At 34.4% G+C, this 23291-nt stretch overlaps 3 protein-coding genes across 3 annotated transcripts in view; 2 read left to right on the plus strand and 1 right to left on the minus strand.

The window, feature by feature from the left end:
• cmpy (crimpy) overlaps positions 1 to 23291 on the minus strand; it is a 429354-nt gene that overhangs the window by 61685 nt on the left and 344378 nt on the right. The gene's annotated exons all lie outside the window — the stretch shown is intronic.
• LOC149418241 (uncharacterized) lies at positions 2264 to 3056 on the plus strand. The gene is made up of 2 exons (XM_089639812.1): positions 2264 to 2280; positions 2440 to 3056. Exon 2 carries the CDS (start codon positions 2449 to 2451, stop codon positions 3001 to 3003), a length of 555 nt encoding a protein of 184 aa, XP_089495938.1. The 5' UTR covers positions 2264 to 2280; positions 2440 to 2448; the 3' UTR covers positions 3004 to 3056.
• Positions 13864 to 14555, plus strand: LOC149418242 (uncharacterized). Its single transcript, XM_089639811.1, has 2 exons — positions 13864 to 13874; positions 13959 to 14555. Exon 2 carries the CDS (start codon positions 13966 to 13968, stop codon positions 14518 to 14520), a length of 555 nt encoding a protein of 184 aa, XP_089495937.1. The 5' UTR covers positions 13864 to 13874; positions 13959 to 13965; the 3' UTR covers positions 14521 to 14555.

Raw genomic sequence — 23291 nt, forward strand, 5'->3', positions numbered from 1 at the left:
ACATTTTTACATGGGAGCGCAAATTACTCGCCACGTTATGAACAAATTTGCGAAGTCCAAATTCGGCAAAAAAATTCGGTTCTATTTTCAGAGTCAAATATTTCGTTTAAGTATTTAGTTAAGACACTTTTATAAATGTTCATAATTTACTTCCCAGCAACCAACCAGCTTTGTGTTTCGCGTCCAGACGTTTCTCGATGTGATAGTATATGTTTCTAAAACTGATCTTTATTATACGATGTGAATATGCTTAAAATAAAGTAAAATAATGCTTATATATGGAATGTAATACGAAAATTGGGTTTATTCTCTTTTTCACATCTATTTTTACAAGTTTTCATAGTACAAGTCAACATTTTGCCGTGTTATTTCGTAAAATGAACCGATGATGCCTCGACCATAGTTCGCACAAGAATGATGACGTCACGTTTTCAAATTTCACTTGAGGCCATACGCGAGCACAGCCGGCTCCAATGGAACCGGTATGGGGAGTGGGGATAATACGCTTTTAATCACTTAGGGCAGGTCTACTAATATTCATATGTCTATGAGAGAGACACAATATAAATACCCATTATGCTATTTTCATTTTTCTTTGAAATGATTTGAAATGATCAATAGACACCAATTGATAGACTTGCCCAACATGAAATCTGGGTTTCATTTCGACAAGTTGGAAGCAAACGTCATGACCATATTTTTTTACATCAGTTGTACATTGATCATCGAAAAGTGCATTTTAAAATAACCAGGCCATGCGCAGAGAATAAAAGTTCGAAAAAGTAGGGTAAAGGTTTGTAGTCCATTGTGGGTCTTTTCTGCGCAGGATCTAAATGTTCTTTCTTAAATGAATCGCCTGGCTTTAAAGATGATGCCAAAGTTGAGTGAGGTGGCCAAATTATAACACATTTGCAAAAGTGACTAACTATTCAGTGTACCAAAATATTGAATTTTGGAAACAAGTCGGAACTTTTGTTTATCCTATGTGGGATATGTAGTTGTTTACACAGTCAGCACTTTGCGCGCCATTGTCAAAATAATATTTTATTTTTCAATTGTTTCTGGCTTTTCAACTTCAAGGGTGCTCTTGGCCATCTTTTCAAATCATGAAGAGAGGGAAGGTGAATTTATACATCATTTCTTTTTTAAATGGGGAAATTTGAAAATTTTTAAATTATGGAATATTGGAGTCGAATTCAGACATAAAAGAGATGAGGCCATTTTAGATAAGGGGACTAACAATTCGTAAGCAGTTTTTATTTTCGGGAACCAAATGGTGAAATTAAAATTTAAGTTACTTGTATACTGAAGGATTGATTCATTAAAAAACTCACAGAAGTTGGATCACACCCATTGATGTCCACACCAAGTGCTACCAACCGAACAAACATTTCTCTAACTTCTCTACCTTGGAACGCCCGGCCACTTTGCTCGCTGTTTTCTTCACGTAAATAAAATTGAAATATTTTTTTTGTATTTACATCCACTACACTAAACCCCTTCAAATAAAAACTATAAAAATCGTCTCTGATAAAGTACAGATCTTGTTTTCATATTTATTTTTCATCATTCTCTTTCCTAAAGGGATTCAATGGTACCGCTAGATTTGGACAGTTGGGAACATTCAAACAGAATTCCAATAACATCAAAGAATATCAGAGGTAGTCCACATTTATGATAATGAGTGACCATTTAATAGGAACTGTGGAATCCGTCAGGAATCGGTTCAATTACTAACATTGAGATTGGTTTATGTCCAAAACTGGACGCCAAAAAGGCCACATCTAAAAAAAAATCATTTCGCTTTGAATTTCAAAAGAACGCTGTCATTAATATATTATATTTTCATGATATAAATAACTGTCTACCCATAAAAGATCTTCATTACCATCGAATCACTCATGTCTCAATAAAAAATCTTATCTTTTTACGTTTGCATTAGCAAAAATACCGCAAAATTAAAAGCGCTTGTAATAATGAATGTTGTTAATTTGAGGTCAAAATATCGTTTTTTTACATTATTTAATCTCTTCGGTCATTGTATTCTCATACCAGTTTGAAAAATCATTTAATGCATCTATTTTTTATCAAAGCAAATTTCCCCAGTTTTATTAGTATCTTCGATAACAGCCCTAACAGGATAATTTTAATAGAATAATTTATGGGGCATAAACTAATTATTACTTTTTACGACCCTTTTACGTTTTTAAATTCGTATAAATACCCGGACAATTCTTCTAGAAGATCATATTGTATTTGTTGTTGTGGAATCAATAATTAGTAAGTATTAACAGAATTCTGTTGGCTAGATTAAGATGAGATTTGAGGAAAATAAAGAAATATTTCTATTCATTAGACGACAACAATTAAAATTTATTTGCCTTCAATTAATTTACATTAAAAGATTTTTAGTATAACTTAATTTTTTTCAATTTCCAGAAATTCAAGATGAAGACATTCTTCCTCGTAGTGGCTTTCGCCGCTTTTGTGGCTGCCAGTCCTCTGGGTCTCCCCCTGGTGCAGATTGTAGTCAACATTGACGACAAGACTTCCTCCGTTGAGCTGCCACAGTTTGTTCCAGAGACCCTTCCATCTCTTCCATCTGTCCCAGTGCCCATGCCACAGCTGCCCATCATCTCCCTGCCAGAACAGCCTCAGACTGAAGACCTCTGGGAAGGTCCAGTGGCTCTGCCAGCACCATTGCCAATTGAGGAATTGCCCCAGACCGAAGACCTCTGGGAAGGTCCAGTGGCTCTGCCAGCACCATTGCCAATTGAGGAAGTGCCCCAGACTGAAGACCTCTGGGAAGGTCCAGTGGCTCTGCCAGCACCATTGCCAATTGAGGAAGTGCCCCAGACTGAAGACCTCTGGGAAGGTCCAGTGGCCCTTCCAGCTCCCATTCCAGAGCTTCCCCAGACTGAAGACCTCTACGGACACCCAGAATACACCCCAGCTGAGAACATTGATAACCTACACCTTTACCCACAGGGAGTCATCTTCTGAAGATTCAATCAAAAACTATAAGCCGCGCACCCAAAATTTCAAAATTGTTTCAATAATCTGATCCTTTACTTTCCTTATTGGAAAGGCTTTCATCTTAAGCTGTTGTAAATAAAAAGAATACGTTTAGCAGTTCTAATTTTATTTAATAATCACTGCTTACTGAGTGATCATTTTAACATCAAACATTTATTTATTTATTTGAAATACATTTCTTGAAAGAGGGGCAATAACGATGGACACAACAAAAAAGAAGAAAGAATTTCGTGATAAAACCACCTTGCAAGCAATAAATAAAAATGGGGTCTCCATCGCGCAAATCTTGAAACAATGTCACTAAATACATAATAACACCATTTATACACGAAAGGATGATAAAATCACAAATATTGTTTCAATATTTTATCCGTATTTTTTCATTCTAAAAAAACATCAAAACCATGACAGTTAAACTCACAGTATCTGTGTGTTTTATTTCAAACAAAAAAAACGACCCAATAATCTTTGAATATTTGTCACTAACTGTCATAGAGCTACAAGTAGAGGCGCTACTGAGTACTGATATCTCGTCGAAACTTGTTCTACTACAGGGTTTTCCAATAAGACGTGTTATTTTGGTAAACAATCAATAAAAGTTCAATGGTTTCGTTGCTTGTGTGGCACGTAGCGCTGTCTTGTTGAAAATAAACGTTGTCCAGATCAATACCATCCAATTCCGGCCATAAAAAATCATTAATTATCTCTCGATAGCGCAATCCATTCACCGTTACTATTGCTCCTGCCTCAATTTCGAAAAAGTAAGGTCCAATGACTCCGCCGGACCATAAACCGCACCAAACAGTCACACGTTGAAGATAGAAAGGCTTTTAAACAATAATTGTTGGGTTTTCCGAGCCCCAGATACGACAATTTTGCTTGTTGACGAAGCCGCCGAGGTGGAAATGGGCCTCATCACTCAAAATGATTTGCATTTGATTCACTCAAGTAAATTTTAATAATTTTAATGCGTTGTTGAAGCGTGTATCGTTCCATTTTTATTAATGGCGTAGTTTTTACTTGTCAAATTTAAAAAAATAACAGCTTCTAAAGTAACATTTACTGCGGGCTATTCAAAATAACATCTCTTATTGGAAAACCCTATATTAGAACGCAATAAGCGGTGCGCGTATATCGGATTTAGTTAGAGCGTTGGGAGAGTTGGAGGTAAAGGTTTTTTTTTGGTTTACGTCTCATATAAATATAAATACATCAATGTTGACTGTAATAATATTTCACTACGGAGACAGTTGGATTTAATACTTGCTTTAAATTCTATCTACCCAAAATGAGGAAACCTTGATGAATGTTTCCAATCTACCGAACAATCCAAGTAAGCTTTCAATCGCATCAAATAATGTCAAGTTCTTATTTGTTTGAAACGATTTTTCATTTTTTACTATGATTAAATTGAGGTTTAAAGGTTTTACCCATCAATGTACATACATCATTGAAGAAAAAGATAATACTAATAAATCTAAAAACGCACCAAAAAAAATGATATTATTAGATATATATTTTGAAAAACTTGCCGTCAGTTTTTTTTCGTAATTAAATTCATTGGGTGGTAAATTGCTGGCCGAGACGAGCCAACTTTTTCAAACCCACAGTTCATAATTTTCAAGTTCTTTTTGGAAGTAAATTCTCGTCAAAATGCTGAACACGTTGGCTCAACCGCATGAAAGGAAAGCAAATAAAAAACCTCCCATTTCTTAGATTTAAGAATGGTTATGTACTAAGCAAAAGTATGAAAGTTTGAAATAAATTTCCTCCAAAAAAGTTTTTTTTTCTTAGTGTCGTAAATTTAAGTTGTTCACATAAGTAACTGCTCTTCATATGTGAAATATGGATTTAACCAATGTCAAAGGATTAAATATCGTAAACATGATTCAAAAAATTTGGGATGCTGTGGGGAAGATATTTTTAAGGAAAGGAAGGAGATGAAATTCTGGGATAGAAAAAAAGATACGAGGAACGGGTAGGAATCTGGGGTTTAGTGTTCAGGAGTTACGGACGCACGAATCCATCCCTCACCCCAAAACGATGGGTCGAGAGAGTCCGGCTGGAGAGGTCAAAGAGTCTTTCTGAATCGGCCGCTCTTTCCTTAAGAATACCTTCCGAGTATAAATGCCGCCCACGGGAATTGAACCCGCTGCCTTCTGTTGGCCGGTGAGCTGATCTAACTATCTACGTCGGCTTATTACGACGAGCTAACCCACCAAATAATTCAATATACACTGGTATTTTTCATCCAACAATTATTGATTATTTCATTTGTTCACCTGAAAATAATCAGTGTTACTTTTCTTGGAAAGGCATTTGTCGAGATATTTACTATAATAATAATTAGAAATCACCTCAAGGGAGCTGTACAAATATATTTCATAAATAGTTAATAATAGAACTACTGACTTAAAACTAGTGACTTACGTCTGAGACTTATATCTAGAGACTTACGACTAAAGCCTATAACTACTTAATACAAAATATATATTTACATGGAAACTTATAACTTATATTAACACCAACAATCTAATTTTACAAGCAAAGGTTCCTACGAAATGACTTAAGTTGTCTTAGGTAGAAGAACCCTGTGCTAACGGTCTTATTTACCTGACTTTTTAAAGAAAAGTCTGAATCTAGATAAACTCCCAGAAGTTTGACGGTTTTTTTAGTAGTTAGTTAAACAGCAATTGGTGAGTTTTCTATTAAATGTTGGCGTCTATGTATGGCTGCCCAGAAAAACTCCGTTTTTGAAGGATTTAGCTTAAGTTTATTTGAGGACATCCAGAGATTGATTGCTTCTAGACACTCAGCTGTGCGAATGTTAAGGCCGTAAATCTCATTTCGTGAGCAATAAAAGTATACTTGCTGATCGTCAGCATACCAGTGGGATAAAAGACCAAAAAACTCGATAATTTTTGCGACGTGATTTGTAAAGAGAATGAAGAGAAATGGACCCAAAACGGATCCCTGGGGTACCCCTGAAGAGAGTTTTGTGAAGTTGGACTGTTTATTTCCAACCTTCACTGCTTGTGAGCGATTGTATAGATAGGAATCGTTAATGTTAGAATGTAAACCAAACTTTACTACTAATCTCTTGATGAGAAAGTCGTGGTCAATGGTACCAAATGCAGCGCTCATATCCAATAGTGAAATAAGTGCTAACTTACTTACTTTGACTTTATGGCAAAGGTTATATCTGAGAACAAGAAATAATCTGGTTTCTGTTGAGTGGAACCTCCTAAACGCAGATTGACGATTGGTTATTAATTATGTCTACATTTATTGATCAAAAATGTTGTCTTATCAAATATTATTTTTTTTTAAATGATAAACTATCTTTATAAGACAAGGTTTTTAAGGATAACAAATTATTAACCTGAAATAATTTTTTTTTACGATCATGATAGGTCGTATTTAGTCGGATTGTAGTCGGATTGTAGTCGGATTTCAATCTATAAATATTATTAAAAAATATCAATTTAAAGCATAATGAAATAAATAAAAGAACAATTATTAAAATTATATTAAAAAAATCCTTTGACTACCCAACAGAACGCCTGTTTGAAGAATTTCAAGTACCTACATTTAAAGACCTATATATTAAAAACTCATTAATCCAAATTATAAAAGAAAAAGATAAATATCAATTTTTAAATGAAAACAGAACGCGACTTAGACATGTTTTTCTATGCCCAAAACTAAATACGTCTTTTGCACAACATCATTATACTTACCAGGGAAGAACTTTTTTCAATCGTCTACCAGAAGAAATCAGAAGCATTAATGATAAAACCCGAATACTGCTCTCTGTCAAGAGACACTTTAAAAATATTCAAAAAAAAAAAAAAAACTACTGTCACTTAATTAATCTCACAAATATCCTCAGTTTTCCATAACTTCCTTTCTTTTTAAAAATTTATTAAATTAATATTGTACACTCCCCTTCTATACACAAGCAAATGCTTTCAATGGAAGAGTAGTAAAAAGACCCAAGATGTAAAATGAATTATGTATCATGTAAACATATTATTAAAAAAAAAAAAATTATAAGAAAAAAAAAAAAATAATAATAATTTTATCGACCGATTTGACCAATTATTTTACAAATATTTCATCATTTCCCTACCACTTAGTGGAACAAGAAGAAAAATGGTTGAATAAAAAAGAAAATACAAAGAGAATTGAGACAGCATAATGTATTTACTCACCGCCATTTACTTAACGATCTAATTTAAAATGATTTAAGAAACCATACATATCCAATTTGGGAGACGGGTATGGGTACCGAAACCCCGGAAACCATTAACTGAATAGCCAACACCTCTGCTTTAGGTCGCACCAAGTGGTTCGCTTCGTTCGGAGTCTTTCAGGGGTACAATGAATAAATATTAACAACGTATGAACAAAAACATTTTGATAGCTAACAAAGAATGAATAAGAATATTTAAAAAAAATTACGAATTAGAATAAAACATCTTGAAAATTAACAAAGCCTGTATTAAAAACATTTTGAAAGTTATCAAAAATGAATAAAAACATTCTGAAAGTTAACACGGAATGAATAAAAAATGTTTGTTTGTTGAAAGTTTACAAAGACTGTATAAAAAATAATTTGAAAGTAAATAAAGTTCAAGAATGAATTAAAGAATTAAAGTATCAAAGGCTATAAAAAAACATTTTGTGTCAACAAAGAATGAATAAAAACATTTTGAAAGTTAACAAAGAATGAATACAAACATTTTGAAAGTTAACAAAGAATCAATACAAACATTTTCAAAGCCAACAAAGAATTAATAAAAACTTCTTAAGCCTAACCCTGTAAACACCCTCACCCAAATGTTGTGTATTTCTACAATGGTTTAGGGAATAATTGTTCCAGTCTGAAAATGGCTATAATATACTGAAACCGTGATTGGTTAAAAATAAAATAATTTAGTTTCAATTTACCAATTTGGAAGCGTTTTTTATGATTCCAAACACATTAGTTGGGAATCACATCAGGGCAAATGTGTAATGATTTCCAAAACGTTCACTGAAGAAGGAGGTAACGAAACACGACATAATACCCCAAAAATAAATCACAAATCATGTCTTATTTCCAAGATTTTGAAGATATTTATCATTTAAACCTTTCTAAGCAGGAATAATGTTAATTGATTGTATTACACATTTCTAAGCTGGAATAGTGTAAACTGATTGTATTAAACCTTTTAAAGCTGGAATAGTGTAAATTGATTGTATTAAACCTTTCTAAGAAGGAATAATTTTAATTGATTATATTACACATTTCTAAGCTGGAATAGTGTAAACTGATTGTATTAAACCTTTCAAAGCTGGAATAGTGTAAATAAATTGATTGTATTAAACCTTTTAAAGCTGGAATAGTGTAAATTGATTGTATTAAACCTTTCAAAGCTGCAATAGTGTAAATTGATTGTATTAAACCTTTCAAAGCTGGAATAGTGTAAATTGATTGTATTAAACCTTTCTAAGCTGGAATAGTGTAAATTGATGGTATTTTCGACATAATCCTGGATTACGGTTAATGTTAAAAACGTTTCGAAGTGAAAATTATATTTGGAGCAGGAGAAAAACACAAAATTAATAATTTTCTCCTTTTCACAACATTATATTTTATGAAAATCGCTATGTAGTTTGAGCCATGATTAAACGTAAAGTGCTCTTGTATGGATACCTACCTTCTTCAATATATAAAATTAATTAATCATACAAATTTCGATAGTCGGTGAATGGGTGCGTGATTTGAAATTATATTCCTGCGTGATGCGTTAAATTCAATGAACAAATTCAAATTCAATGAACTTTTAATTTTCAATAATAAATCGTATCAGACAACTGATAAAATAGGGGCCGATTGCATATTTAAAATTAATAATTAATAATATTGTACATTTTTTATTTTTTATCTGAAACCGCACAAGAGTCCCAACTGTTCCCAACCATCTGGAGCCAGTGAGACTATGGCAACCCCAATCAGGGTAAGTTGTGAGGCTGAAGGTAGTGCGATGGGGAGGGAGAAGGGGGGGGAGGAAGGTGGGGAAGTACCCGGCTATTCAGATTTGGTCACCAAACATGGCCAAATTCATTGCAAGCAACGCTTCAATTCTGCATATTGGTCTTACACCAGGGCGATACTTCATCTTGCAAACTAATTTTTCAAATATTCGACCTAGGTTGGATTCCTAGTTGAAACTTTCATATTTTTATTTTATGCGTCTTGTTCTTTTATTTTTTATGTGACACCTCACAAGAGCGTCCCTGCCTGTGCAGTGTACAGACAGGGGAACTATGTCACCACCCGGTTGGGCGGCGTTGTGAGGCGGAATAAGGTAGGGGCTGTAGGAAGGGATGGCCTTGAAGAGGCTCGGATTATAGGAGGGAGGAAAAACAGATGCCGGTAGCTCGTTCCACATACGAGCCGACTTACACAAAAACGAGTCGTAAAAACGGCCCGTTCTCATGAAGCCAACGTCAACCGTGAACGGGTGTTCAGCTCGTGTCCGTCGAGTTTCGCGCACGTGCACCGGTGCATCAGGAATCAATGCTGCTAGCTCCTTGGAGCAGGCTCCACTGAAATACCTGTAGAACAGACACAGCATGCCTACATTGCGTCTATGCATTAGAGAAGGCAATCGGTCTGTTAACAACGGATTGTCAATCAGACGGATCGCTCTCCTTTGCACAGATTCAAGCAGGTTTATTAAGTATTTTGGTGCACCAGCCCAAAGGTGGCTTCCAAATTCAACAGTTGGGCGGACTTGTTCTGTTTCATATTTGGCTTAGATTTGTTAGTATTATCTTATTCAATAAACTTATTTTATCAATAAACAATTTCAATAAACTTGTTTTAATATTTATTTCTTTTGTACGAAAAAATGATTTACAATAAAGTTATAATTTTTACTAGAACTTTATCTTTTGTACTCACACAGTGAAACTTTTGACAAGTATTAGATAAAGATTTATGACATTTTTTCGGAAGATAAAATAAGTGTGTAAAAGAAATTGTGTTTATTGCTTAATTTGGTTGCATTGTTATTAATCTCATAATTTGGTTTTATGATGTAAAAATTCACATCACAACGTCTATTCACACTCGATGTCAGTAGCATGAGAGCGATTCGTTATTTTGTAAACGGCTTTACCATTCCGACTGTTAATTAAAAATAGTATCACTCCTCTATTAATTTAATGAAATAATTTAAACGTAGAGTTTTTTTAATTCGTTTGAAAACCGCACAAGAGTTCCAATTTGGGACAATGGCACCCCTGAATAGGTCATGTTTAAATGCTGAAGGGAAAGGAATATTTGGGATGTATTTTTTATTCAGATCTAGTCACTTAACGCGTCTTAAAACATTTTAAGCAACGTTCCGATTCTAAATGGTTGTCTTTTATCAGGGTGAAACCGAAGACACCGAGAGAATCTACGAGTAGCATTCTAGAACGTGTTGCAAAGATGCAACATGTTACGATCTATTTTTTCATTAACTCCACACGAGAGGCCCCTAGGAAAATCATTTTCTTGAGGGCCTATGCAATCTTTGGGGTTGCCATGTGGAGGGTTTTTATTGGGTCTTGATTGGGCCATGGGGGCATATTAAGGATAGCACACCTACCTGACGTCTATGCTCTAAAGATTGGAATCTATCAAATGAACTCCCCGTTTCTACGCATAGTCAAGGGTTTTTTTAACAGTGGTTTGTACAGTATCAACAATTGTGTACTATCCATAAAGTATCTGTGGGCGCTGTACAGTACGCCCAGCTTCTGAGAGAACTTGACTCTAGCTAGGATGAAGCCTAAATTATATTATGTTAAGTCTGTTCTATTAACAATCCTTGTCCAATAATGTGTATAAAAAACTAACATCAGAGATTTAAAAAAGGCAGAATATTTTTCATTTTTGAAAATCTCATTACAAGTCGAGAACTTGTGTTTAATTTGAAGCATCATTAAAACAAACATCCCCCATCAAATTGTGCAAATGAAAACGATTGCGCACGAAAAAAACATCGTTTTCAAATGTTTGCATAATGGCAAAAGCAAGCAAAACCCGGGGATCGGCTCACGAAGCTGCGGGGTGGGCATTGGGGAAATTGCATTTTTAATCTGTTGTTATACTTTTTTGGATGCGGCTTTGTGGTGCCTACGTACAAGGGGATTAAGCGGAAAGGGAACGAAACTTTTTGTTTTTTTTAGAGAGGAACTTTGCGAACAGCGAACGATGCGGCTTTGTAATTTTGATCATAGATTCGCAGTGTAATAACGATAATCGAGTCGAAATAATTCCGCCTAGAAAAAGCAAAAAAAAAAGATCACGCTAAAAATAAATCATTTAAGAAATTTGTTTTGAAACACGTACTATGTTATTGAATTGTTATTTTTAATGGAATATTGCACAAGTGAAAGGTTTGAGTTGCTTTCCGGTACCTACTTTAAATTGAGGAGTACCTTAGGTATGTAATAAATTGAGGGGGGAATGAATGGTTATCATGAATGTCGAGAATTTTTTGGATATTCATAATTATTTAAACTTTATGACAACATATAAATAGTCAATGGAATTCTGGACGATATAATTTCAACTTCACACTAGAATTTAGTTTTGAATTAAAATTTGGTTTTATAGTGCATATGTAATTTAAGTTGCAATTCCTAAAAATTTTACTACGCAATACAATGACTTAGACCACAACACCTAGATCACAAGGCCGTAACACTGAATAAAAACTCTCGACTTGTACCATTTATTAAAATATTTTAAAATATCTTAGTTCACTAAAAAAATACAAAAAAGTATATTTTTGGAACTTTCAAATAATTTAAGAAGCCGATTTAATTCAGTGTCCCGGACTTATAAAGTAGGTGATTTAGCTTCCACCTAGAGTTAACTATGGTATTCGAATCTCACAAGAAGTACTTATACCAAATACCCAATATTATTAATAATACTTTCAACTCCTGACATTTCCCATACGATATGATGGCAGCATGCTACGCTAGCGCCTCCTAGCGCTATGATTTGTGCGCCTGTGTTTTCTTTCATACATTTCAATTATTAAAAAAAATATATTCATTTTATAATACTTAAATAAAGTAAAGTAATAGAATTTTTTACCTACATATGACTGTACTGCGTTTTTTGATCATTCATAAAACATTAAAACAGCTTTTAACTCCGTCTTTAATTATTTAGAAAAGTTACTGGCTTATTATGTATTTATTTTTTTAACCTGGGTTTTTACAGACGATCTCATTTACGTTAGAACAATCTAGTTATAAAAACTCAGTTAAAATACAAATATACATACAATAGCACATTAATCCTCATATACCTAAATAAAGATTATAATTTAAAAACAAATAAAAATTCATAAATAAATATGAAATTCAAATATTACAGAAAAGTAAGAGACGCATGTAGTACATAATATAATCAGTGCAACATATTATTTATCAATAGCAGATTTTTTTTTAATCCATACAAATTACCGACAAAAATATCTACTTCAGCAATATAATTAATTCTGTTTGAGTGTGCTTTAATAAAGACTAATTATTGTTATTAAAAGATATGTCTTATTTATTTATTAGTAATCCTATTCAAATTCCCAAAATTATAACTAACCTCTCAACGTTTTGTTTGCTTCCTGAAAAACGGAGTGAGTTTGTTATTTGTAATTATTACATCCGTAAACTGCATACACATAACCTAATTTTTGGTATATTTTTGTATGTATTTTTTATCAATATTGATCAAAATACATGTTTCAAGAGGCAGGTTTGGGTAGCCCGGGAACCATTTATTGGATAACCAATACCTCTGCTAAAGGTCACCCTAAGTGATTTAGCTCACCAGCTGCGTGTCGTGCCAGATCGAGAGAGGCTAGTTTGGGGAGATCCATCGCCTTCCACACCCATCCCTAGATTCCTACCTAACCCCCATACATTTTACGTTCTCAGAACTTCCTTCCCCGTCTTTACCTAAAAAAAAACCTCCCACAATGCTTCCCAAAAGATGACATAGGCCCTGAGGAAAAATATTTTCCTCAGAGCCTTCTGTGTGGGGTCAATGTAAAAAAATTTACAAATTAGAAAGGGCAAAACACCGAGTACTAAATAAACTTAATTGACGCTATTAAAAGTAATTTCAACGTCAATATGATATACTAACACACTAGCGACCAAGGATGTTGATACTGAGAATATTTTACTAAAGTAGGACGTATTATAGGGAATTTGATTAAAATTCGCTTTCACAATAAGTTTTGCTACAAATTGCTAAGCAAAATTTTAAAATGATATATTTGATGTTGTTTAACATCTGGACAATAATATTTAAAGACAAAGCAATTGTCAAAAATGTTCAATAACATTAAAATATAAAGTAGCATCATAATGAAATCAACAAATTCTTAATTTACGCCGAATAAAGAGGTCTGATATATAAATTATCAGAGGGTTTATAGCTTCTGATATAAGAAAAACCCAGCAGGTCTAAAGCAGTAACGACCGCTGGTTATGCGACCCCAATAAACTGACGTCATCCATATCTTACGACGTCGCGTAAACGAGTGTCTGCTTTGTGTCAGCTCATAAAAAACCTAATTAACTGATGCAGAACCAAATTAAATATATGGCAGCAATAACAATATACTTGCTTAATGTATGAAATGTGGTAGATTATTTGATATTCATCAGTTAATCAATGGTTTAATCTTTATGACCGATATTATGATATTGTGAAAATGTATATAAGAAGGAAAATTTAAAAAAAATATATCGTGTTAGCCTACAGCAAACAACGAGTAAGTCGCTATTTTACCAACATTTGCTTCAATTAAACATTTATTTTCTGAATTTGTTATAAATATTATTTTTCTTTCTCCAAGGTTCAAGATGAAGCAAGCAATCATTTTCCTAGTGTTCTTGGTGGGTGCTAACTGCAACCCTCTGACCAGACCAGTGGTGCAGCATGTGTCGACTTCCGAGATCGAGACTGGAACCCCCCTGGTGCAAATCATCGTCAACTTACTGAAGAATTCCGTAGAAGAGGTGGCTCCAGTTCTTCCACCACTCGTCATTTCTCCCCTGCCAATTGAATTCCCCGATTTCAACATCAGACCACTGCCAATCGTTGAAGCACCAGTTGTGATTGAGACCAAGCCACTCCCCATCATTGAAACCAAGCCACTTCCAATTGTTGAAGCACCAGTTGTGATTGAAACCAAGCCACTCCCCATCATTGAAACCAAGCCACTTCCAATTGTTGAAGCACCAGTTGTGATTGAAACCAAGCCACTCCCAATTATTGAGACCAGGCCACTTCCAATTGTTGAACCAGTTGTGATTGAAACCAAGCCAGTCCCAAGCATTGAAACTAAGCCAGCCGCCGCGACACCAACAAACTGGGCAGAGCTTCTCGATTACCTGAAGGAAACCTACGGACAGTAAGCTGCTGTGGTTGAAACCAAACCAACTCCAAAAAGAGCAAACATGAATAGCATTGGAATAAATCCAATGATATATTCTCAACCAAAATCAGAACTCCTAAATACCATGTGCTTTCTTCCTTATTTCCAAAAATAAGCCATTCATTTTAATATTATCCCCAAATGTCTGTACTTGATTGCAATCTATCAAAATATTTGTACATTTTTAAATAAATTCCGTTCCATTTGATATATTGTTTCAATTTAGTTGGAAGTACGATTGAAATCAAAAACCAATCATCATTACACAAAGTAATGTAGATCAGATATTAAAGAAATATGGTTTTAATCTTCATCTGAGTCCATTTCGTTAGGTTTCCAATGAATAAACGATTGGACTTATTAGACTCAGCGCAGTGGAACATTCTGTATTCAAGAGCAATTAATATTATTTATTTCGGTGGAATTCAGATATAACTTTCCAAGTTATGGCCCAATTTAAGCGAACAATAACTTTGTAATGACTTTAAAATTCAGTAGATAAATTTCTGAATTTTAGTTTGTGTTTTCATGCTTGGTGCAGAACATGGTTCAAAGGCGAAAATGTGAAACATTCTGCAGTAGCACGGCATTATATTAAAACGGCTTTACTCCTACTATGAATACTTGTATATTTAAGGTGGTAATAATTAAAGGCGAATTAATTATGTCATTACAAATATTTTATGAAATTCTTAGTCCAAACAAGCATTTACCAAAAAGTCTCTTAATAAATTTTGTAAATATAGTAAAAAAAACAAACAATATTCTACTTATCGCAAGATTTGAACTTATTACTCACACAGATGCATTGTTTACATACAGTATGCTTTAAACTTGTAAATCGACTTCACAAAATAAACTTTCTGTAAAAAGAACATTCAACATGGGAGGAGGGGATTGGTACCGCCGCGCCGGGAAGCATTTACTGGATAACCAACACCTCTGCCATTTGTCACCCTTGGTGGTTCGCTACGTTTAGTAACTTAGCAGGGGTACTCCTGTTCATGGGGTGAGATCTTTCTTGATACTGCGTGGCTGGTCAGATCGGGAGAGTCTGTTTGAAGAAGACCATGTTACCTATCTGAGAGTGGCGCAATTAGAATGAGGTCTACTCTAGAATTTAATTTTCAATTGGATTTCAGTTTCGTAGTGCACGATATGCAATTTAAAGGCGAGGTTTGCTGCGATTTCCACCAAACCACATTGATCACAAGGCCGGGACACTAAATAAAATCTGCCTCTTGACTTGTACGTCATCCTCAATAATTAAGTTTAAAAGTTAAGTTTCAGCTAGTGAAAAAAAAATCAATCCTTGAAAAACAAAGGGAAACATCAATTTTTAAATGTCATTAAAAACATTAAAAAAATGGTTTAAACCAGGACTGAATCTTCCTACCCAGTAAGTAACTGGAGTCATCAATTCTACCAATCTCGCCAAATGCCGATCGGATAGGACCGAAATTTATTTCGTATTTTAATTGCTGTAATGTCATCCGATTCCAGAGAAATGCGTATATTCAGCGTGTGTAAACGTGATTGCCATCGAAAAAAATGAGTATAATACATTGCCAAGATTCAGCTTGATCTGATGTCGGGAAGGGGTTAATTTCCACTTTCAAGATTTGCATTTATTCACGAAAACAAAAGAAAAAATCAATAATCCATTTAAAAAAACATTTTTAGGTTGTCATATAAGCTGAGAGGTCGATTTTATTCAGTATCTCAGCCTTGTTATTTAGGTGGTTTTGCTTCCACCCTGAGATGGTCGACAGTAAACCCTCGCCTAGTAGTCAAAATAGGAATAGGTGTTTGAATCTCAAAAAGAGGTACTTATTCTTCCCTTTATACTTTCCATTACAATTCTCTTTCAGAATAAGTTATGCAACAATTTGGTACCCAAAATTGTCATATGTGAAGCACACCATGTTTGTAATTTTGGTAACAAAAACCATTTGATGTTTTTGATTTTTATAAGACAGACAAACATTCTCGGGCTATGAATAACCTGATAATATTTTAAATTGTTCTACTATCACAACGGTAAGCGGAAAATATAGCTCGTGCTGTGATGAAGGACTTGGGTGGGGCCAATCGTGATATCAACTCAGCCACTTTTGTTTGACATTCATAAAATAGTATTTTTAGACAACGCAATTGTCAAACATTACATAAAAAAATCATCAATTACCATACAATCAAAAAATTCTTAGATCTGATTGGAGATTTTCACGGTCAACAGTAATAAAGTGGTTTATTTTTTGGTTACTATGCCGTGCTGCACTACCTCCTTCTTTAGCCAACGTTTCGGAAAGCATTACAGTATCCATCATCGGGGCAGCTTGCACATCTATAATACTGTCCAAAAAGTTGACTTAAAAAAGAGATAACGCAACACTGCATAATACCCCAACAATAAATCACCATAAAACATTCTTAATTTAAGCATATCGACGTTTTATAGCATCTGATATAAGAAAACCCAGCAGGTCCAAAGCAGTAACCACCTCTGATTGTATTGCCCCAATAAACTGACGTCATCCGTATCTAACGACGTCGCGTAAACGAGTGTCTGCTTTGTAATATGTCATCTCACAAAAAACCTAATTAACTGATGCGGACCCCAATGAAATATATAGCACCATTAACAATATACTTACTTAAGACGAGACCATACCCTAAAATAACATCAAAATCAAAACAACGTAAGTGAAGAAGCCATGCATAGAAATATGAGACGCGTGGTCCAGATGTATTGGACTTACCCACAGTTTAATTTGCACTACATATCTCCAAAATAAAGTAGGAATCGAAATGAAATTAGTGACGAAGTCGTGTAAAAACCCACCGTAATTTTTTTTTTTTTTCTTCTTCAATGAAATAGTTATTAGGAATGTTTAGACCACCAAGCTAGGCACATGCCCGTGTTGTGGTGGGTGATTATATATACAGTACATTTAAATAATATATCAAGTATTATGAAACAAGAAAAAATTAAAATAAATATATAAGTACATAATTTAAAAGAAAATAAAGAGTATAGAGCTAAGAAGAATATAAGAAGTTTACAATTTAAAAAAATTATAAAAATAAATTCAGTCCTATTTTTACCCTACTTTGCCCTAAAAGACTAGAAAATTTATCTTTCCATGGGGTTTATTTTAATTATGTGTGATAAACATATTATTAAAATCTCTATAGATTTCTAGAGGAATTCCCCGGGAAGTAACTAATTGACTGTCTACAAAAATTAAATCTGGTGTTTACCGCTAAAATAATAAAATAAAAACATTTTAATGGTTAAGTACTGTTTTTATTAATCTTAAATATAAATAACTGGTATCGCCTTAACGTTATTTCCAAGAAATGTGGTAGATTATTAAATATGCAATAACACGGTTAATCAATGATGTTATCTTTATAACCGATAATAAGATATTGCCAAGATGTACTATATAAGAAAGAAACTTTTTTTTTAAATTATCGTGGTAGCCTACAGCCAACAACGAGTAAGTCGTTCTTTTACAAACGTTTTAGTCATAACATTGATCATCTGAATTTGTTAAAAATCAAGCGAAAAAAAAACAAGTTTTGTTACTAAAATACATATATTTTTAATTTTCGACCTAGTTGCGCCAACTCTTGACCCGGCTAGAAGTCAATTTTAAGAATATAAAAAGGTTAACTAAGGATTGAACCTCCCCACGGATCCGCTCTTAAACTGCTTCACCGCAGTTCACACAATGGGAATAAATGTCTTTTAAAACTTAAAACAAAACTCCCCTAAAATTTAATTTTGAATTAAAATTGTGTTTTGATGGGAATGTTAAAGAAAAATTGTTTCAATAAAAAATCAAATAGATGTATTTAAAAATAATACTTTTTTTCGTTCAAGATTCAAGATGAAGCAAGCAATTATCTTCCTGGTGTTCTTGGTGGGTGCTAACTGCAACCCTCTGACCAGACCAGTGGTGCAGCATGTGTCGACTTCCGAGATCGAGACTGGAACCCCCCTGGTGCAAATCATCGTCAACTTGCTGAAGAATTCCGTAGAAGAAGTGGCTCCAGTTCTTCCACCACTCGTCATTTCTCCTCTGCCAATTGAATTCCCCGATTTCAACATCAGACCACTGCCAATCGTTGAAGCACCAGTTGTGATTGAGACCAAGCCACTCCCCATCATTGAAACCAAGCCACTTCCAATTGTTGAAGCACCAGTTGTGATTGAAACCAAGCCACTCCCCATCATTGAAACCAAGCCACTTCCAATTGTTGAAGCACCAGTTGTGATTGAAACCAAGCCACTCCCCATCATTGAAACCAAGCCACTTCCAATTGTTGAAGCACCAGTTGTGATTGAAACCAAGCCACTCCCAATTATTGAGACCAGGCCACTTCCAATTGTTGAACCAGTTGTGATTGAAACCAAGCCAGTCCCAAGCATTGAAACTAAGCCAGCCGCCGCGACACCAACAAACTGGGCAGAGCTTCTCGGTTACCTGAAGGAAACTTACGGACAGTAAGCTGGAGTAGTTGAAACTAAGCCATCCCTTATTGTTGAAGCTAAAGCAATTATTGAAACCAAACCATCCCCAAAAGTAGCAATCGTCAAACTGGCACTCACATAGAGCTTATAAAAACCATGCATTTTCTTCATTATTTCCAAAAAATAAACCATAAGTTATTCTCAAAATGTCGGTACTTGATTTGAATTCCGTGAAATTATTTGTACATTTTTGAATAAAATTACTTTCTATTTAATATACTGTTTCAATTTTGTTGGAAGTATGAATGCATTGCTTGCATACATTGTGCTTCAAACTTGTGATTCGATCTCACAAAATTCCTGTGACAAGAATACACTGGAAAAATTTTCAAAAGTTTCGATTTTACTCGCTCAAAATATTAAGCAGGCTTACTAAAGATAAAATAATGCTTCCCAGTGACATTTGGCAAGGACATCATTGTCGTGATAAAATGCCAACATGTTTTTGAGTAATTTTTATTTGCGCGACCTTTATCAAGTACCTATGTTAGATGTCTGATACGCTTACATTTATGTATGTACCTAGAATAAAAATTTTACTTTTGAAAGAAAAATAAATATTTAATGCTGTTAATGCAAATGATGTTGACTAATTCATATTATCGTTTACAACTTACAAAACTTCGATAGCTGTTTTAAATGCTCTTTCAGTGATGTTTAAAAGCTTTCAAGAAACGCGAGTTTGCCTTTCTTTTTCGCAGTATTCATTAAATTGCTTTTACACAACTTTACAGCGCATTCAAACATTTTCCAACGTCTATCGATGGTTTTTCAAGAGCTAAACACGCGATCGAGGTCAAACTATGACCATCGACTGGTCTGCAAGTTTTCGGATTAAATCACAGTAGGTATACGATTTGTGTTAGCCTACATCTAGTATATTTACATTTTAATTCGTACCATGACAGAAGTAAAATTTGATGTTAAAAAAGCTTAGCTTTTAGTAGTATGGTGGTATTAATTGGTGTTATTAGTAGTATGGTGGTATTAATTAATATGGTGGTATTTTTAATAAATAAGAATAATTTTTTTTTTGAAAGAGTGACCCGGCCTTGTGATCTAGCAGGTTTTGCTGTTATACGTTTTGAGGGTACAAAATATAATATCAAAATTAATATTAATTTTTAACAGGGATCCATATTATGGAACGATTTCACAGATACAAACATACAGTTAAAGTTGCCATTAAATAATAAATAATATTTTAATTATCATAGCAGCAGAGTTAAAAAATACATATGTATATGTCCGACGACCGGTCGGTGGCCGAGTCAACATCGCGTTTGGGTCCCACCCAGGCGTAGTGTGTTCAATCCCTCGGCTGACTAAGTCCTCCATCACAAAACAAGCTACATTTTCAGCTTTCTGTTGTGGTAGTAGGAAATCTGATAGTATTATTGTCCCAGCGTCTGGACGATGTAGGCCCTCTGATTGGTCAAATTCATATTATGTGATTCGGATAAATTCTGCATTGGGGGTCTGCAGGCAAAAAATACCAATCTGCCCCTCAATTTTAAGCAACCGTAAGGTTCATTTCGGTTTGCAGGCGACTGGATACAAAAAATAAGACATTAAAAATTAAGACACGATTTCATACTGAAAAAGAATCGCCAAATGTAATACGATATTTCTTCAAAAATATCGTTTCTTCTCATATAATTTTTGGATAATATCGAAGAAAATATGTTTTAGAAAGTTTATAATCCATTGGATTAATTAAATTACAGTGAAAATTATCCACAATTACGTGATTACGTTTGACGTTTGACGAAAAAAGCACGCGTTCATTCAATATGGCCGGCAATAGCTGGCCGACACAGAGCGCACCTCTGGCGGTGTAAAAACTAACCAAATAACTGGCGCGAATATTTAAATATGCAAAATTACTTGACCATTAAGCGTTTCATAAGAAGATTTCTTCTGGAAGTTTATTGAAACTTTGCAATGACATTTTTCATTATTATTTATAATTTTTTTTGCTTATTAATTATATCTGATTTTATATTGACATGTTTTATAATTTCTAAAATTTAAAAATGATTTATTTGCGATGCTTTAATCCTGATTGTTTATTTATATCTTAAGAAATATAGGCCAGTGCAATTAGCGATTCGCGATCGAAGTAATTCCGGTAGTCCCAATTTTTTTATATGTTATATAAACTGATCCCCTGATGTAAAATCTGAGTTTCCGACCTTGGCACACCTGTGCTCGCGCCGCCATTTTGAAAAAACTTGCCGAAATCGGGCCAAAATCTAGTTTTTCCCAAATATCTCATTTCCAATGCAAATTTCGGCTAAAGTATCTTAACAAGTATAATAGAACATAAAATAACCTACAACTTTTGTGAAAACTAATTTCTTCTATCTCTAATAGGTACCGAGGAAGAAAGTCGTAAAGGTGCGTATATTATTGAAAAAACAAGTTTTTTGCGCGACTAGGTTTGGTTTTTTATAAATACCTCGTTTCCAGTACAATTTTGTGAAAAATTTATGGACAATAATTTTGTAGAAAATAAAATTTCATTAAAGAAATAGGTATAAAATTTATATTTTTTATCTCTATTACGTATCCAAACTCTAATCCACCAAAACCAGGCCAAAAATTGAAACAGAGGTTAGGTGTTTTAAACTTGGCATTCCTTGATTTTATTTTTCTTTAACAATTATTGTTCTAAGAACATATACTTTGACAACAATCGTCATGCCTGTGTCAGACCTAGCTATAAATATAGTAGATTGACTATTTCAGCATATTGGTCGCCATACATTCCCAATGGGAAGACCACTAAAATTGGCCAAGTCACTACCTTTGTGCTCGCAGCTTGGTCTGACATGCCTATCAATGTAATCACAACATACATTTAAGATTATTAATACAATTAAGATGATAAGGTACATAAAAAAGATAAAAAATGGTATTTTCGTAAAATTAACATTTATTGATATTCTTTTCTTTATTAGTTAAGTTGTCAGCATAACAAAAAATAAAATGAATGGTAGATCATTTTAGACAGAAGTACGAGCCCTTGACTATAGTTTCTTACTTCTGGCCCTGAATAGCTTCTTCATCTGTCTCATCACCCAAATTTGTGGCGACTGGGTCTTCATATTCCTCGTCATCGTCATCAACTAAGGCTTCTACAGCATTCTCGCAGGAGTTGCCATTGCAATGAATGCAGAGTAGGGAACATTTCAAACCCTACTTTCTGCAGGTGCACTTTCCAGCGCAACCTTTTTTGCATTGACATGATATGAAGTTCAGCAAGGCCTGAGGTGCAGCTTCCTTCAACATTGTTACTGGAGTAAGAAACCCAACAGCATTCTTTTTCCACCCCCATTCAGTCGGATCTTTATCGTGACCAAGCCAAGTCTGCACTTGCAAGTATGTTCTTGAAGCGTGTTGCTGGACTGCATATTTGGTGGGTGGTAGCCTGGATAAATTGAATTTGTTCTTTTTTACTCCTTTGACAAAAATGATGTACCTTAAATTTTCCAAATTTGATTTCTCGTTGCCGCCATACAAAAGTGCAAATAGTTGTTCGGTAGCCAAAGTGATTGTTTCTGTCTTTGCTTTTGGGTCTCGAAATACACGCTCAAGTTCATTCACTGAGTGGTTCTTGAGAAGAATATTATAAAATTTGTGTTTGCCTTGACCGAACGGAGCTCCAGTTGTATCGCAACCACTTATGGCATGAAGGAATAAAATGTTTTCAACTATTTCAATGTGTTTAAAACATTTGTTCGAGTACAAAGCGTTAGGTGATTTACCTTTTCCAACTTTTTGGTAATATACGTTGGGAGGTGAGAGAGCTGTGAGGAGTACCAGCAAATCAATATCCTGACCAACGATTATAACTACATCATGTTGAGATGACAACGAATTTGGTGTGTTCACTATGAGAACGGCAGCATCCTCTTCAGCTTTTACTGTCGTTATGTGGGATCGTGCAAATGTGGTTCTGATTAGGGAAACAAAAAGAGACTTGTTCTTCTCATTTCCCAGAAACTTTTCCTGTGGCACTTGTGGGTGCATGCTTTCAAAAAACAAAACTTCAGCAGAAGTTGTAACTCTGGCACGCCGTGCTCTTTCCACCCATTTAGTGCTTTTCTTTTCCATAGAATCTGGGTATCCATCGAGTACCACTACTGCATTGGATCCATAATGATTTTGTACATACCTGACATATTGCTGGAAAATTACTGAAA

Source organism: Hesperophylax consimilis, chromosome 14, assembly GCF_061612785.1.
Source record: "Hesperophylax consimilis isolate HC1 chromosome 14, BYU_Hcon_1.0, whole genome shotgun sequence".
Lineage (NCBI taxonomy): Eukaryota > Metazoa > Arthropoda > Insecta > Trichoptera > Limnephilidae > Hesperophylax > Hesperophylax consimilis.

Bases quoted from the DNA above. Each gene is read 5' to 3' on its own strand.
- LOC149418241 (XM_089639812.1), top strand. From the start codon at position 2,449: ATGAAGACATTCTTCCTCGTAGTGGCTTTCGCCGCTTTTGTGGCTGCC.
- LOC149418242 (XM_089639811.1), top strand. From the start codon at position 13,966: ATGAAGCAAGCAATCATTTTCCTAGTGTTCTTGGTGGGTGCTAACTGC.